This window comes from Ambystoma mexicanum, chromosome 12 (genome assembly GCF_040938575.1).
Source record: "Ambystoma mexicanum isolate Mex_15411 chromosome 12, UKY_AmexF1_1, whole genome shotgun sequence".
Lineage (NCBI taxonomy): Eukaryota > Metazoa > Chordata > Amphibia > Caudata > Ambystomatidae > Ambystoma > Ambystoma mexicanum.
Window position 1 is genome coordinate 519,746,503 of NC_090936.1, and position 14,282 is coordinate 519,760,784.

The following is a 14,282-nucleotide window of genomic DNA, read 5'->3' on the forward strand; positions in this document are numbered from 1 at the left end:
TTGTAGTGCCACAAAGTGACCTGCAGATTACAGACTTCCCAAAAATGGACAAGCACCTGATGAAGAAAAGGTTTTTTCATTGAAGCAGACAGGGAAGAGATAATTACTTCTCAGCAAAATCAACAGAAGCCTATTATGACATTGCAGATGAGCATAAGTTGATATTTACAGTTATATTCCTGCTAGGAATTCAGATGTCAAGTGGCTGCAAATCACCAGATGGGAGCTGCTGCAAACAATCAATACAACCATAAAAGGATTTAATGCGATCAGAGAAGAGTTGAGGGCAATCACACTTATGGTGCTCCAGAACAGTTATGTCCTGGACTTAATTACAGCAATGTGTGCACCAAAATTGGGCCTTCTTGCTGTACATTTACACTTGCCCATGATAAAGACAATGAGACTTTGACAGAAGCAATAACAATGTTCCCGACCACGCACACAAAAATGGTGGAAGTAGCCAAGACCGAGGAGGACCAAATTACTTGTAACAGTACCAGTGTTTGTATTGTCACAATTTTGTCTTATATTGATCATCTTGGCACAATGCCAGAAGAAAGCCAAGAAAGCTATTGGGATGAAGATCATGATTGATAGACGGTCAAACTGGTGAGCAGATGCAAATGAGGAAAGTAAAATTAGGAAAGTACCAATGAGAATATAAAGGAAAGTACCCTTGCACCTCCAGGAATGAAGTTCTACTACCCTAAGGATCATAAGAAATATGTAGGATGATGCATATTCTGTCCAGCATATGAGGGAGTCATGGTATTACATGTACAACACTGACAGAAAGGATACCATTTGTAAGATGTTTATAGAAGTTTCAATGGGGTTAGAGAAACTCCTACTTTGCCCTATAGCTAAAATGGGAGTAATCGACCATCAAATAATAAATAAAACAGTCCCAGTCAGTCTGTCAAATCTAAATGGCCTACACTAATAAAAATTTAATGCCTGAATGCCTGCCATATATAGTGTACAAAAAGTGTAAAAAGGAAAATATGTATGGAAAGGAAAGTCGGTGTAAAAAGAATAAATATGGCTGAGTCAGCTCTCCTCCCCATGTTGGACAGCACAGAGTAAGGCGGTCCCTGTAGGCAAGATGACACACTGGTTCAGGCTCTTAACAAAAAGGCAGTTCAAGACGTGGATCGAGGCCCGCCTGCCCTTCCATGCTTAAGTCTTACTTTCCAACTTCCAATATACAGTTAAGAAAAATAGTTCACGTTGGTCCCCCTCTGTCAGGCTCACATCATTCAAAGGAAAAGTTCACATTGGTCTCCCTCAATTGGGCTCAGACCTTTCACAGCAAAACAAAACACTTGCAGGGGTTCCCTTACCCAAGCTTAAGTCATCTCCTTTAGGGGCTCCCTTCCTCTAACTTATTACACCTTCGGTCTTCCTCAGGCAGGCTTGGACCGTTTGATGAGGTTGAAGACTTCAAATGTGTGTGGCTTTTTTTCTACAGACCTCTGCAGGACCACTTCGACATCCCAATTTGAATAGTTCATTCTTACTTCCTAATATCACGGCCTTTCAAAAACACACAGTATCTTTTCCCTAGCCCTGTGCAGGGACCCTCCTGACATCCTGGCTTTGTCTTATGTCACTGGTCCTTCAGTTTCACATTTTACTTTTGGACCACAAATCACAAAGCTTTGTTCTTGCCTCTTTCTCTTTATACTTTATCACTTGCACATTCTTTCTCTCTTTCCATTTCTTTATATTCACATACTTTGAACATCTAGTTCCAGAATGCACTGCTTCTGCACCCTTTGTATAGTGTTCTTTCTCTTACTTGGCTTTCGAAAATCTTGCTCTCATGTGCCCTTTCCTTGGTGGCAATGTAATTCACATATATACACAAAATGTTCCTTTAGTTGTGTTGACTAAATCGTGACGCACAAGCAAACTGGGCTCCTCTGAGCATTGGACGCTCACCGGTTGCCATGTGGAACTGTAACAATTTCCTTCCTTCAGCCTTGGTAGGAGGGCTCACTCTCACTGCCCCTCCGATACCTGGGCTCTCTTTACCCCAGGGGAACGAGCACTTGTTCACACAATGTCCGTAGCCAGTTCTTTGCCTGGTTCCAGCTCTCAGGAGGCATGGATACCTTGCCATGCTGCAGTGGAGCTCGCTCAGCGACTTGGCGATCTGGCACGCTGTGCTCTTCCTCGCTTCTAGTCCAGCGGTCCTTGCGGTCTCCCAAGTATGAAGTAGGTTCCCAGTTCACTCACTATGCTGTTTAGATCCACACCTTTTATACTCTGCATATTGGTTAAGCGAAATCAGGTATGGATGATTAAAATGAACTTTGCCAGACTTCATTAAGATAACAACATGGCCTTTCTCCATAGGAAGCTGGTCCCGGTTGATCCCTATGGGAAATCCTTCCTCTTTGCTTGCCCTTCTTCGTCCCAGTGATTGAGGAGGTGGACATGGGGTATGAAGGTAAGTGACCCCCGACTAAAGAGGAGATGGTTCTGGCATGAATAGGAGAAAGAGGGAAATCTTAAGTCTTAAGACTGAGTATTTTCCTCCCATTTCCCTACATTCTCTTTTGTTGTCAGTATCTGAGGTATTGTGGGACAGGTAGTTCTCGGAGAGTTTGTACACTCCTTTATGTTTTCTTACTGGGAGGCGAGGAACTGGGTTCGGTGATTAGGATAAAGGGGGACTAACTGGGAGAACACCATTAGGGTTCTCACAACCATCAGGAGATTGCCGCTACATGACCTGGAATGTGGATGAACATCTAAAGAATGCAGGACACTTGAGGGGGGGACAAAGATATGGGTCCCAAAGAAATGACACTATGAAGAGATGATAAAGGAGAATTAAGAGAGGAATGTGGTCGAGGTCTCTACCAGACGGAGGAATGTAGAGCAGCAGTTGGACCCATTTACCCCAACTCCAGCCCCCTCACCGCCGTCATAATGGAACAGCAGGAGAAGGGCCTTATGTGAGACTCCATGCGTTATGCCTATACCACATCCAGTGTACAAGAGGCGATATGCACTCAGACAGCCGTATCAAATGTACCCTCGCCTTGAAATCATGGAGCGATGCGTGAAATCTGACAGCAGAGTGATGTCATAAAGAAGCTATACAAGGACATAATAAGAAAATACTTAAGCGTAACAATGTAACTGAAGCAATAAGAGAAACATGTACGAAACTATAAAGTAATCATGAATACAAAAGCAGTCAAAGTACTTGCTGACCAATAAGTGTAAATACGCAGCAGCTCAAGGTAGAAAAGATAGATAGAAGCTTGCTATAGAGGAACATATAAAGTGGCAAGGACGGCCATAGTTGGAAAATGGACGCTGGCTCATGTTAATATTCAATTCAGCTACCTCAGAAACAGATCTGGGTTGCAGAGTCAGGAGACGCTAGAAGGAGAACTTTGTGTGCAAAACAAAAGGAGTCTATGTTGGCTTGGGATCAAGGATGCAAAGCACAAAGGAAGGCAGACCTATAAGCAATGGATGAGACATATTTCTCTTAGATTAACAAAGAAGAAAACATCTGCAAGAGCCAAGTATTGGACAATTAAAAGTGTATAAAGTCTATAAAAGTCTCTAGAGGCCAAGAGGAGCAATGACACTCAGTATGTTTAAATCAAATGGCAGTAAATAAGAGGCTGAAATTGACAAATTCATGGTCTTGTCACATGTGACTCAGAAGTAAAAAACAAGGGCTATTCATTACCAAGGTTAAAGTCTCCTTGTACTGCTTGTGCCCAGTTACCCTCGGGTTTTGGTGTGCCATAAAAAAACAACATACAAACAAACAAGGCTCGGATGAAGATAGTGATGTGCTTGTACTCCCTTGAATGGCCCAGAACAGAGAGCAGGCTACAAGGTCCACTACAGCTGGGAAACTTTGACGCATGGCCGGACTGATGAGAGATGATGGCCTTATTGGGAAAGTGGGGAGTAATCGAACGTGATTCAAGCACCTGGGTTTAGTTTCACTTACATGCTGCTAGCTGAGCCAAAAGTCCAAGGTTGGGTGAGAATGCCAACCAATCAGTGGGTCTATGGGGCAACCTGCTATACAATGTTGCATAGACCAATCTGCTGCCATTATTTCGCTAGAATCAGTATTATACGTATTGAGGTAGTTTGTGGTGTGTCTCATAGATAAGAGACAGCCAATGAAGCACTAACCCATATACATTCTATAATTAGACATGTTCCCGTAAAGCAATTCCTCCCGCTAATAAGTTTTATGGTTTGTCACGTAGGATGACATCATAGATGGTGCATATTGTGGTATAAGACTTCTGTGTAATCAAGGTTATTTGTGAGAATTCAAGCATCCGTCCGATGTCTGCCAGTTGACCCAGCTTTATTAAATTGAGAATAAAGTAGTACTTTGCCATATTCTTTGAGTATGTCCAGTTATTTCATCTGAGATCTTTATTGGTAATTTTATCTACCCCAAGAGACACTTCAAGGTGCTAGAGCACAGAACAAAGCTAGACTATACAAGTCCTAGATATCAGCTGCGTTCTAACATATTGAGACTTATCAGGGAGGACAGTATAAAGTGATACATTTAGTTGAGCTAAAAGTACGCCTCAAAGGTTCACACACGATCTGGGGCAGGTGAGCAGACTAGAATATGATGGCTTCCATCTGCTAAAGCTGCTTTTCCTAAGAAAGTCAGAGCCTAAAAGATGCTTATATATTACAAAAGGGAAATACGTCAGAAGTGAGAGATATGAAGGCAAGCAGAACTACACACTAGGCGAGGACTACAAGGACATGAATAGTTAAGCCTAAAGTCTCACTTGCATGGGCAAGAAACCGTGTTTACACATGCAGTTTGCAGTGCCTACTCAATTAGCACATTTTCAATTCCAAACTACCCCCCTTCAGGGCATAGTGAAAAGTCAGAAAAGGCATGCTCAATGGAATAGGCATGAATAGAGGAAAGAGACAGAGATGTCCTCACATCATCAAGTTAAGGGGCAAGATAGTCCTGCCTGAATTTCCTCTTAACCATTGAAGAGGAAAGAGGAGGAGGCGTAGAAGGCGGAGAGATTGAGATGCTAAGTGAACAATGGTGTGCTCAGAGGGAGAGGTCAGTGGAGGAGAGAGAATTAGAGAGAGAGAGTGAGAGAGACAAGGTCAAGCGACTTCCCACCAGAGTGGGTAGGCTGGTTATGGAGGGAGTAGAGGAAGTGGTCAGGAGGGATTTTGGTTCAAGTCAAGTGGCTTTAGAGAGCTTGGGAAGGTTATAAATTCCCCCAGCATGACAACGAGGATGTCGGTAGGAAGCGACACAGGGAGAAGGGTCAGAATAGGTTGAGAGGACCAGGGGGTCAATAGAGAGCCAGAACAGTTAGGGGAGTAGGAGGGAGAAGTTGAATAGTGGCATATTCAAAAGAGGAAGAGTTGATGTCAGAGGGGAGTAGAAGGGCAGTGTTGAGAGCCTTATTGATAAGGAACCCCACACTGCCGCCCTTTTAAACAGGTCTGGGAAAGTGGGAGAAGGTAGCAGTCAGTGTGGAGAGCTACTACTGTAGCAGAGTCGTGAGGGCAGATCCAGGTTTCTGTGATAGAAAGAAGTGGCCGTTGGGGGTGATCAGAGTCAAAGTGGTCAGTGATGTAGCACGACTTGTTACAGTTAGGATTGTGCATTCCATAGGTCAACAGAGAGAGTGATAGGTGGGGGAGAGGAGCAGGCATTTTGCAGTAGGCGAGGGGGATATATGAGGTTGGCGATCCTGAGAGCACTGGAGCGTCTTATTTGAGCGGTGCAGAGAGGAAGGAAGATGGGGAGGCTGAAGACTGATGCAGAACTTGCACCAAGTTGAGGCTAAAGGCTTTGAGAGTTGGGAAGGAGAACAGTGAATTGAAAGAGGAATACAGCAAAGGTAAGATGCATGACAGAGTGCAGAAGAAATAGGCAAGTGAAGACAATGAAGAAAGTGTGCAGCCCAAGGGAGAGAGATGGTAGGTGAATGAGCAGAAAGGAAAGGGGTGGACGGCTGGCTGAGAAGAAGCAGTTTAAGGTCCTAGTTGGGCTATAGGTAACCAAATGACATTTAACAGATCCCAAAAAGCAATGTTCCTAGGTCCTGCAAGGTAAAAAAAAGCTCTGCAGTGAATGGCTAGTCAGTGGGTGGAAGGATCGCTCTGCGCAGAAGAATAAGTCCCGAAAGGGTGAGCTTGGTGAAGTCCAGGCATGAGCAGGGATTCTAGCCGAAGGTCCTTCCCGGCCCAAACAGGAGCAGCCCCTTTCTGATTTTGGCCATTGGCTGCAGATACCCAGGCTGGACGCCAAGTGGAGAAAGAATATGGGGGCAGTGTGTCACATCCCTGAAGGTAGACTCCCTCCTCATGCATATAGTTTCTCTAGCCTGGAAAACCCAATGCATCCCTGCATGCTACATCCCACAGACAAATTTTTATCAACCAACTTGAGGCAAATCAAGGAACTGGATCAAGAGGCAGAGTGATAAAGTGAGAATTGAAACAATTATCTAAGGGATAGTTGCATAGAAGATAGGCAATACCATTTCTTACTTGTCTCTGCACCACGATGGACTCCTCCGATCCCACCTGTAACAAAAATAGGGATTCCAGCCTTCTGCGCAGCAATGATGGTCCCTGAAACAGTTGTCCCTCCAGAGAGGCCCTGTTGGGAAAGTGAACCAGGAAAAGCTGACTGCCTATCATCTTCATTGGCTCTGTGGGTTTACATGCAGGATTCGTGCTACATTAAGGCAATTCAAGGCAATTGACCATGGGCACCACCAGCAGAGGAACAATAGGGGACCTTATGTTGGCCCTAAATCATTATCTCTCACCCAATTTCAACAGGTGTAGGTGTCAAAAGATTTGGAACTATACCATGGACATTGTAAATCATACTTAATGCCCTGTATACACCTTATATGGAGGCAAGTCTGTCTCCAAAGACCAATGGCATAAAAGTATCTCAAGGACATGCTAGAAATCAGGGACCAAAAATGTAAAAGGGCAATGAGAAGTTAGTACAAAATCTGTCACTACACAAAAGTTCACTCAGAATCTACAATGACTTTAGTAGCCGATAAATGTTAAACTGTTCCATTAACTTATTAAACATTGAAATGTTAAAATAGGGGCCAATAATAATATTTGTATACATCAGTTCATGCTGGATTCCTCATGCTTCTAAATGCTGTAATATGTTTGATTGCAATTTTCGTTGGTACTCATTTTAATGAATTCAGAAGGCTGAAAGGTAGGAGTTGAGAACCATAGGGGTTCAAAAATCTCTTTCAATGTTGGGGAGATTTTCCAAAGGCTCTATTTATATGTCCCAAATATTTCAGCCTATCCTAGTTTCTGGGGTCTGTCTTCTCAATGTGTGTGCAGTCAAGGCACAGTCTTTTGAAGGAGAAGAATGGTACCATAAACACTATTAAGAAACAATATATTTATAAAAATATATTCATTATAGATAAGTTGCACAAAGACAATATCTACAGTACAGGGATGAGCAATGCCTTTTTAAAAATAGAAAGCATTCAGAAACGTAACCCAATATGGCCAAACAGATGTGCATTTGCCCAGCAAATTCCGACAGGACCTTGGGTGGTTCACACAGGCCTGTTAATTATTAAATCCACCCCCCCCTCCCCCGGCCACCCACCACATATGGAGCTTAATTTAGATTGAGTGGTCCCCAATGTTAGTCTATGTGAGAAGTGTAGGGCCAGCATAGAGTCCCACTCAATGCCAGAGGAGCGTCAGAAAGACCCAGGGGAAGAGGAGTGTAACCATTTTAGGAAGTCACCAAAGACTGCTCCCCGCCCGGCTGACCTGGAGATTGCAGATTGGAGCTCTAACATCGGAGGCCAAAGACGTCACTGTTCCAAAGTACACCAAGGGTCTGCAATGGAGACCCGCAACAACAGACCAATGGAAGCAAGACCCCCCATGGTTAATCCAAGAGCCCAAAGGAAGACGTCCGGTCACAGAGGTTTTGAAGTAACGTGGACTCAAAGATTTCAGAAGTAAGTCTCTTAAAAATCTCCCCGAGATGCTACAGTTACCCACTGGATGGGGAGCGTCAGGACAAAAGGCCAATGATTAAAGGAGTGCCATGATAGAGGTGATCTTTAAGGGACAGGTATTACAAGAACATTCACACATTGTCAGTAATATGCCCACTCTGATATGTAAATACCAAAAGCTAACAGGAAATAAAAAGGGGGGCATGTCAGGACAAAAGGCCAAAGGAGTACCATGATACGGGTGAGTAATGTAAGGGAGATGCATTAAAGGAAAAAAATACTAATATGGACACCCTCATATGTAAATACAAAAAGATAACACGGAATGCATCTTTGCTATTAACCCAAATTAACAATTGCTGTCCTATGCTGCAGAGGCAAATTGCTTTAAAGAATGCATTTTGAGACACACAAAAAAAAAAACCCAAAAAATCAGTGTGACACATTACTAAAACTCAGAACCCAGAGAATGGCTTCGCCACGCAATGGTTAAACTGTAATAAGAGGAGGGAATGCAGAATAAAACTTGCAGTGAGCAAGTTCGATATCACAACGTATGAGCTCGATAGACAAAAGCATCATTGCTGCTATGTGAGTCAGTCAAGGGCAAGATTATTTCCAACATGTTGCCACAGAAAGGAACAGATATGCATGGAAATTAAAAAAAAAACATTTTGATGAACATATTATTTTAAACAAACGTTCTTGTGCTCAAAAGGAAGGATCCATCAGATGACATTACATGTTAATGACAATGGGGGATGAATGTACACAGGCCTTCTGATTGGGTGAACCATGTAGGTGCACATAGTAAGAAAATGGAGAAGAAAATAAATATAACATGTACTATTCACTAGAAGGGGCTCGTTGCTGTTGGCGTTCTACTTTTTGGCCGTTTCTGGGGCATTTTTTAGACTGCATTTGGGACAGAAGGTGTATGTTTTTCTGAATGCAAAGAGGGACCTTCATTTACGTTCAAAGTATGCAAGTTGATTTTGCCTCTAAACATTTTACACAACAAAAAAACAAAAGGGCAGCCGGAATCAAGAGAGTGACCTTAAAAAGACTGCGGACTCCTACCGAAATGCGAATGAGGGGAGTTGCGAGGCTAAAGTGTGCCACCTTTATCTGGCTACCGTCTACCGTGTGGGATGTGTAAGGATGGCGTCCTTCTACAGGTCATGTAGTTCTTTGGCTACTAGGTCCTGCATGTTGAAGGGTGTCCTCTGGTGCCGTACTGCAGGTGGTCAGGGATTTCATTGTCATCTGAGATGTCGCAGATGAACTTGATCAGTCCCAGGTCCTCTGCCGAGTCCCAACTGAGTAGGCATTCAATGCCTGCATCCACAACTTATCTTTGACTGGGTCATTGGCCCCCCCCCCGGCCCTGCTGAGTGTAGCCCGGGATCGCCCAGCCACTGGGAGGGGGTTCCTGCTGCCATGTGCATACAGCCGTGTGTTAGTGGCCTTCAGTATTGGTTGGGGAACCATTGTGCATAGAGTAGCGAGGGGCATCACGTTCACCAAAGCTCCTGTGTCGATCGTCGTCACCTTGTTTTCCCCCACTAGGAAGTTGCATCTGGGCCTTTTTTCTTTTTCTTAGCCTTCTGGTCACCTTGCACCAGTGCCGAAATGAGATGTATTTTCCCTTTTTTCTTCTTGGTCTGGTGTGCGCAATCACCGCCATTGACCTGCTTTCTTCGTCTTGCAACTCCGCCGATGAGGAGTTGTTCTTGGCCTCGACCTGCCGCGCCATTGCTTGCTTCTGGTCTATGGACGTTGTTTTCCCTGTTGGAGAGCGTTGGTCAGTGGGGTTGCCCGAGGATCGGCATACCTTTGTGTAGTGGTCAAGGCGGCCAAAGGCGCTGCACATGATGCCCTGTGCTGGGCAGTTCCGACTTCCGTGTCGTCGCTCATCACACCATCCGCAGGTCGTTGGGGCCAGAGATTTTGGGTCGCCGTACGGGTGGGCCCATGGTCCTCTCCTTGTGGTGGTGGTCGATCTGTCTGCCGTAATCTTTTGGGCTGGCGAAAGCTGTGGTCTATGCAGGGTCGTGGTCATGCAGCTGCTCGTGCATCTGAAAGTTCTCTCTGGCGGCCGTATTCCAGGATGCAGCATAGAGGATTAACCTTTTCACTCAGTAGGATCCTCCTCAACTTCTCTGAGTGCATCCCATTGATTTGGAATATTATTTCCTTGTCTGCATCAAACTCGCCCAACTGTGCTAGTCGCCGCAGCTGGGTGTGATAGGTGTTGAGTGTCTCTGCCTTGTTCTGGACTGTCGTGCAGAAATGTAAGATTTTATAATCTGGGTTGAGTTTGGGTATGACATGATGCGTGAGAGTGTCTTTCGTGGATTTATACTCATCTCTGTCCGGCGCCCGTGGGAGCGAGGTGAAAATGTGTAGTGTGTCATCTCCAATACAGGTGAGACCGCATTTTATTGGGGGTAGTAATGACCATAAAGTCCCATGTCCATTTTGAATTTCTGAATCAATAGTGGCCATCTTGGTCCGACTGACTATGGTTCCAAATAGGAGTCAAAAGGGGCCATGCCCATATGTCCTTGTCAACATGGTGTTGGATTTGGGCTAAATGTAGGTGCCAGTCTGGCAGGGGTGGATGGGCCTTGTTTAAGAGACATGTCGGGGGCAACTAACATAAGCTCTGGTGCGCCATCCTATGCAACTATCCCTTTGCAGTGTTGACTGTTTTTCCTTTCCTTGTTCTGCACTGATCTGAAGGGTCAATGAGAGAAACGCATGTGCGTTTTGACATACTTTGTGTTTCTGCCATGCTGGCATGGTTTCGTTTCGTCGTGCTTATTCAAATATGGATTTTTTTTTCTTCTGTGTGCTGCTGCCCGCCTAGGCCATGTCCTTCGTCACCAGTGTTGTGTGCGTCTCTGCTGCGCTGCCCGGCACTCCAGCCCGGTGGAGGTAGGGCCTGGAGCCGGCGTAGTGGGGGCACTTAAGCAGCTGCACAAACACACATCCACACGAATGCTGCGTTCGCCCGTGACTGCCCTTTCATTGCCGGAGGTGCGCCACAGCATTTATTCTACGTCACCACGTTCGCTTGGTGACGTATACATAATGTTGATTCAAAAAAGTGTCCATCAACTCAGAGCGAGAGAAAAGGGATCCTCACAGGCACCCACTTAATGTCGCCTGGTTTCTGCAGAAATACATGTAAATCATTCCTCCAGAGCGAGGGTGACAAGACTTCCCAGTTTTGCCAGGACTGTTCAGGAAATGGGTGCTCTGTCCCCCTTTCTCAAGATTATGTTTCCATTGGAAAAGGCAGTGGTCCCGGTTTTTGGTAGTAGGTCCTCATAGCTGGCAGGTAGGAATGCACAATCTCACACAGAAGAAATGCTGCATTTTACGCATTAAGATAGTGGTAGTTTGTACCCTTAGACTCTTAATCCACTTCCTTCTCCTCCAACCGCTTCTGAAGTGTAGTGTCTTAACAGCAGTTGTGTACGCGTCATGTCACCGCGCACGCGGGACGTGACACAGAGTTAAAGAGCTGGAAGACAAACAGGTAGTTCCCAGCTAACCCTCAGACTGTGTGGACATGCTTCATTTATCGGCACCATGGCCTGAAGGCCCACGGATGGCGCACCAGAGCTCCCTCACCCTACAGGGAGGTCCAGCTGACATCCAACAGCAGCCACTTCAATAGTCAGTCCTACTTTTATGTTAGTTGCCCTTTCTCGGTTTACTTTTTAAATCTGGTCACCCTACTGAGACCAGAGTGAGGGCTGGCTATTGTTGCCAGCACCCATAACTCACTTTCTTCGAGCTCCACAAGGACCCGCTAGCTCCCCCCCCCAGCTCCTGCCTCCTGTCACAACTTAGATGGAATGAAGGAGGGAGGGACATGGTCCACACATGTGCAGGCTGTGTGCATGCCACGAGTCCAGCACATGCCTATGGGCTTCCTCTCAGGGCAGGCAATATGTGGGAAGAGACGCAGAGAACAGGAGTCAATGTTATTAAGTGGAGAGCAGTAGCTCAGCTCGGCAGCACTGCCACTATTTCCTTCATGGCATTGTTGAACCCACGCCATCCCTCGTAGCATTTCACACTGGAACCTGGGGGCACCACCACTCCTGCACGAGGAACTGTATATCCATGCAGAAGCTTATTCCAGTTGGCAGCCCTTGGGTGCTTTCAGTTCAGGTGGCCATTTTGCTCACTCGCCAGGTCATGCACTCTTGCTGCCAACTTTGAAAGAAACTGAGTTTTGAAGGGACTGTAGTGCTGGCATTTTCCTGCAAAACACTGCAGCATTCTTGTTTTGGAGCAAATTTTGCTTGCCAGAAAAAATGCAAGATAATCCCAGAAATGGTATGTGTGGGAGAATATATTGCACTCTTTAAGACAATGTGTGATAACACTGCAAAAGAGAAAACGGATCATACAGGCTTACAGGCTCACACTTTTCAGCTGAAAGGCAGGAGGAATACTTTACACACACTCAAACGTCATGCTAGTTGAGGTACCTAGTGCTCTCTGGGTCTAAATAGGATTACTGATCACCCAAGAATCTATATATGAACAGGGCCACAATGTGATCCTGTGATCATGATATTAGACACCAAATATTTAAAACTGCTTGACTTTTAGTGAGGAGGGTCACGAAATGACGATTGACCTTCACATGAGGATGGGCAGTGGGAATGCTGCCTAGACGGGAGGATTCACGTCTGGTTTTATCAAGAAACACCATGGAATGTAAAGAACACATTAACAAACACAGTAGTTGGGTTTTGAAAAGATAACGGTTGTCACAAACTTCAATGACCACACAAGTCAGTCGAACAGTCATCAACAAAGCTAGACGCTACCTTACTGAGCACATAGGGAAGGTCTCTCCGCGACACTTTGACAGCTTCTTTACTCTCTGCCAGAAAGTCCAGCTCGGAGTCACTGAGGCCAACGTGCACTCTCCCGTGTAGCACTCCTACAGTGGCCGGCACAGAGCCATTCTGACGAACTATGCCCTCCACCTCTTTGGCCATGCTGAAAGACAAGATTGCAAAGGAGTTAGTCAGGAAAGTTATCCAATCAACTAATTGCCCCCAGAAACCGTTCTGTAGTTGGCAACATGCTCTTCAGGGCCAAGCTTAATCATCCAGGAGAGCAAGAAATGTTCACTGCACACAACCACCCTTGTGCCGCTCCTAGTACCTTGTAGGTGCTGGTTAATACTGCCACCTCCCACCAACTGTCTTCAAGACAAGCACACCAGGAGAGATTAGAAAGATTAAATAACTTTCTAAAGTGTATTGGTGTTTAAGGCTGTGGGCATTAATGACCCTAGTGAGATTTCCCACCTGAAATTCTTTTTGCCCTGCTGTAAAAAGCTGGATATAAAAGAAACCCGTTTAAAATATAGAAAACAAACCTACAAACATTGCAATTATAGTGGGAGCCCTGGCTTGTTTAAATGCATCCACGGCCATTCAGAATTTCTATTTTTGCCGTAAAGCTTCATTTGAGAAGTAATCATATAACAGCAAAGTAACACAGCCCGATTACATAGAGCAATACGTCCAGCACTTGAACACGTGATACATTATCACATTTATGGCACTTTCTAAGGGGCCTTTTTTTATTTAAAACAGGAATGGCAGGGAAGGGTTAATGGGAAAGGAGGTAGGCTACACAGACCAGACATCCAAATCCTTTAACATATATATACTAGCGGTACCACCCAGCGTTGCCCGGGTATGTATGTGGGGGTCTGCTGTAGCCTTGTGAATGTTTTATTGTGTCATAACTTTCTATTTTTGAAAAATCCCCAAATCAGCAATCTCCCGAAATCACCTATTCTGATAGCACAGGGCTGGACCGTTGCTCCACCCCTGTGGAGGGCGAATGGGTGGGGTTGGTCAAATTTCACTATCATCAGAACACCCCAGACTGGTATGCAACCTTGTAAACTAACGTCCTATTTTGGAATACTCGCAAAATCAGCAATCTCCCCGAAATCGCCTATACTGCTGGCACAGGGCCAGACCCCGCTCAGTGCAGGGCGAATGGTGGGGTTGGTTAGATTTCACTAATTACCAGTATACCCCGGACTGGTATGCTGACCTTGGTTCAACATTTAAGCCCACCAACTGTTATGGGGCTGAAGTCAACACTCGCAAAATCAGCAATCTCCCGAAACTGCTTATACTGATAGCACAGGGCCAGACCCCGCCCTGTGCAGGGCGAATGGGTGGAGTTGGTTAAATTTCA

General features: G+C 45.2%; 1 protein-coding gene across 1 annotated transcript in view; it reads right to left on the reverse strand.

Moving 5' to 3' along the window:
* Nucleotides 1-14,282, reverse strand: part of LOC138513733 (uncharacterized) — a 440,991-nt gene that overhangs the window by 282,833 nt on the left and 143,876 nt on the right. Inside the window, exons 4-5 of the mRNA XM_069628814.1 lie at nucleotides 12,884-13,058; nucleotides 6,550-6,661 (exon numbers count right to left, since the gene is read on the reverse strand). Of these exons, the coding sequence (XP_069484915.1) occupies nucleotides 6,550-6,661; nucleotides 12,884-13,058 (287 nt within the window). The remainder of the gene's footprint in view (nucleotides 1-6,549; nucleotides 6,662-12,883; nucleotides 13,059-14,282) is intronic.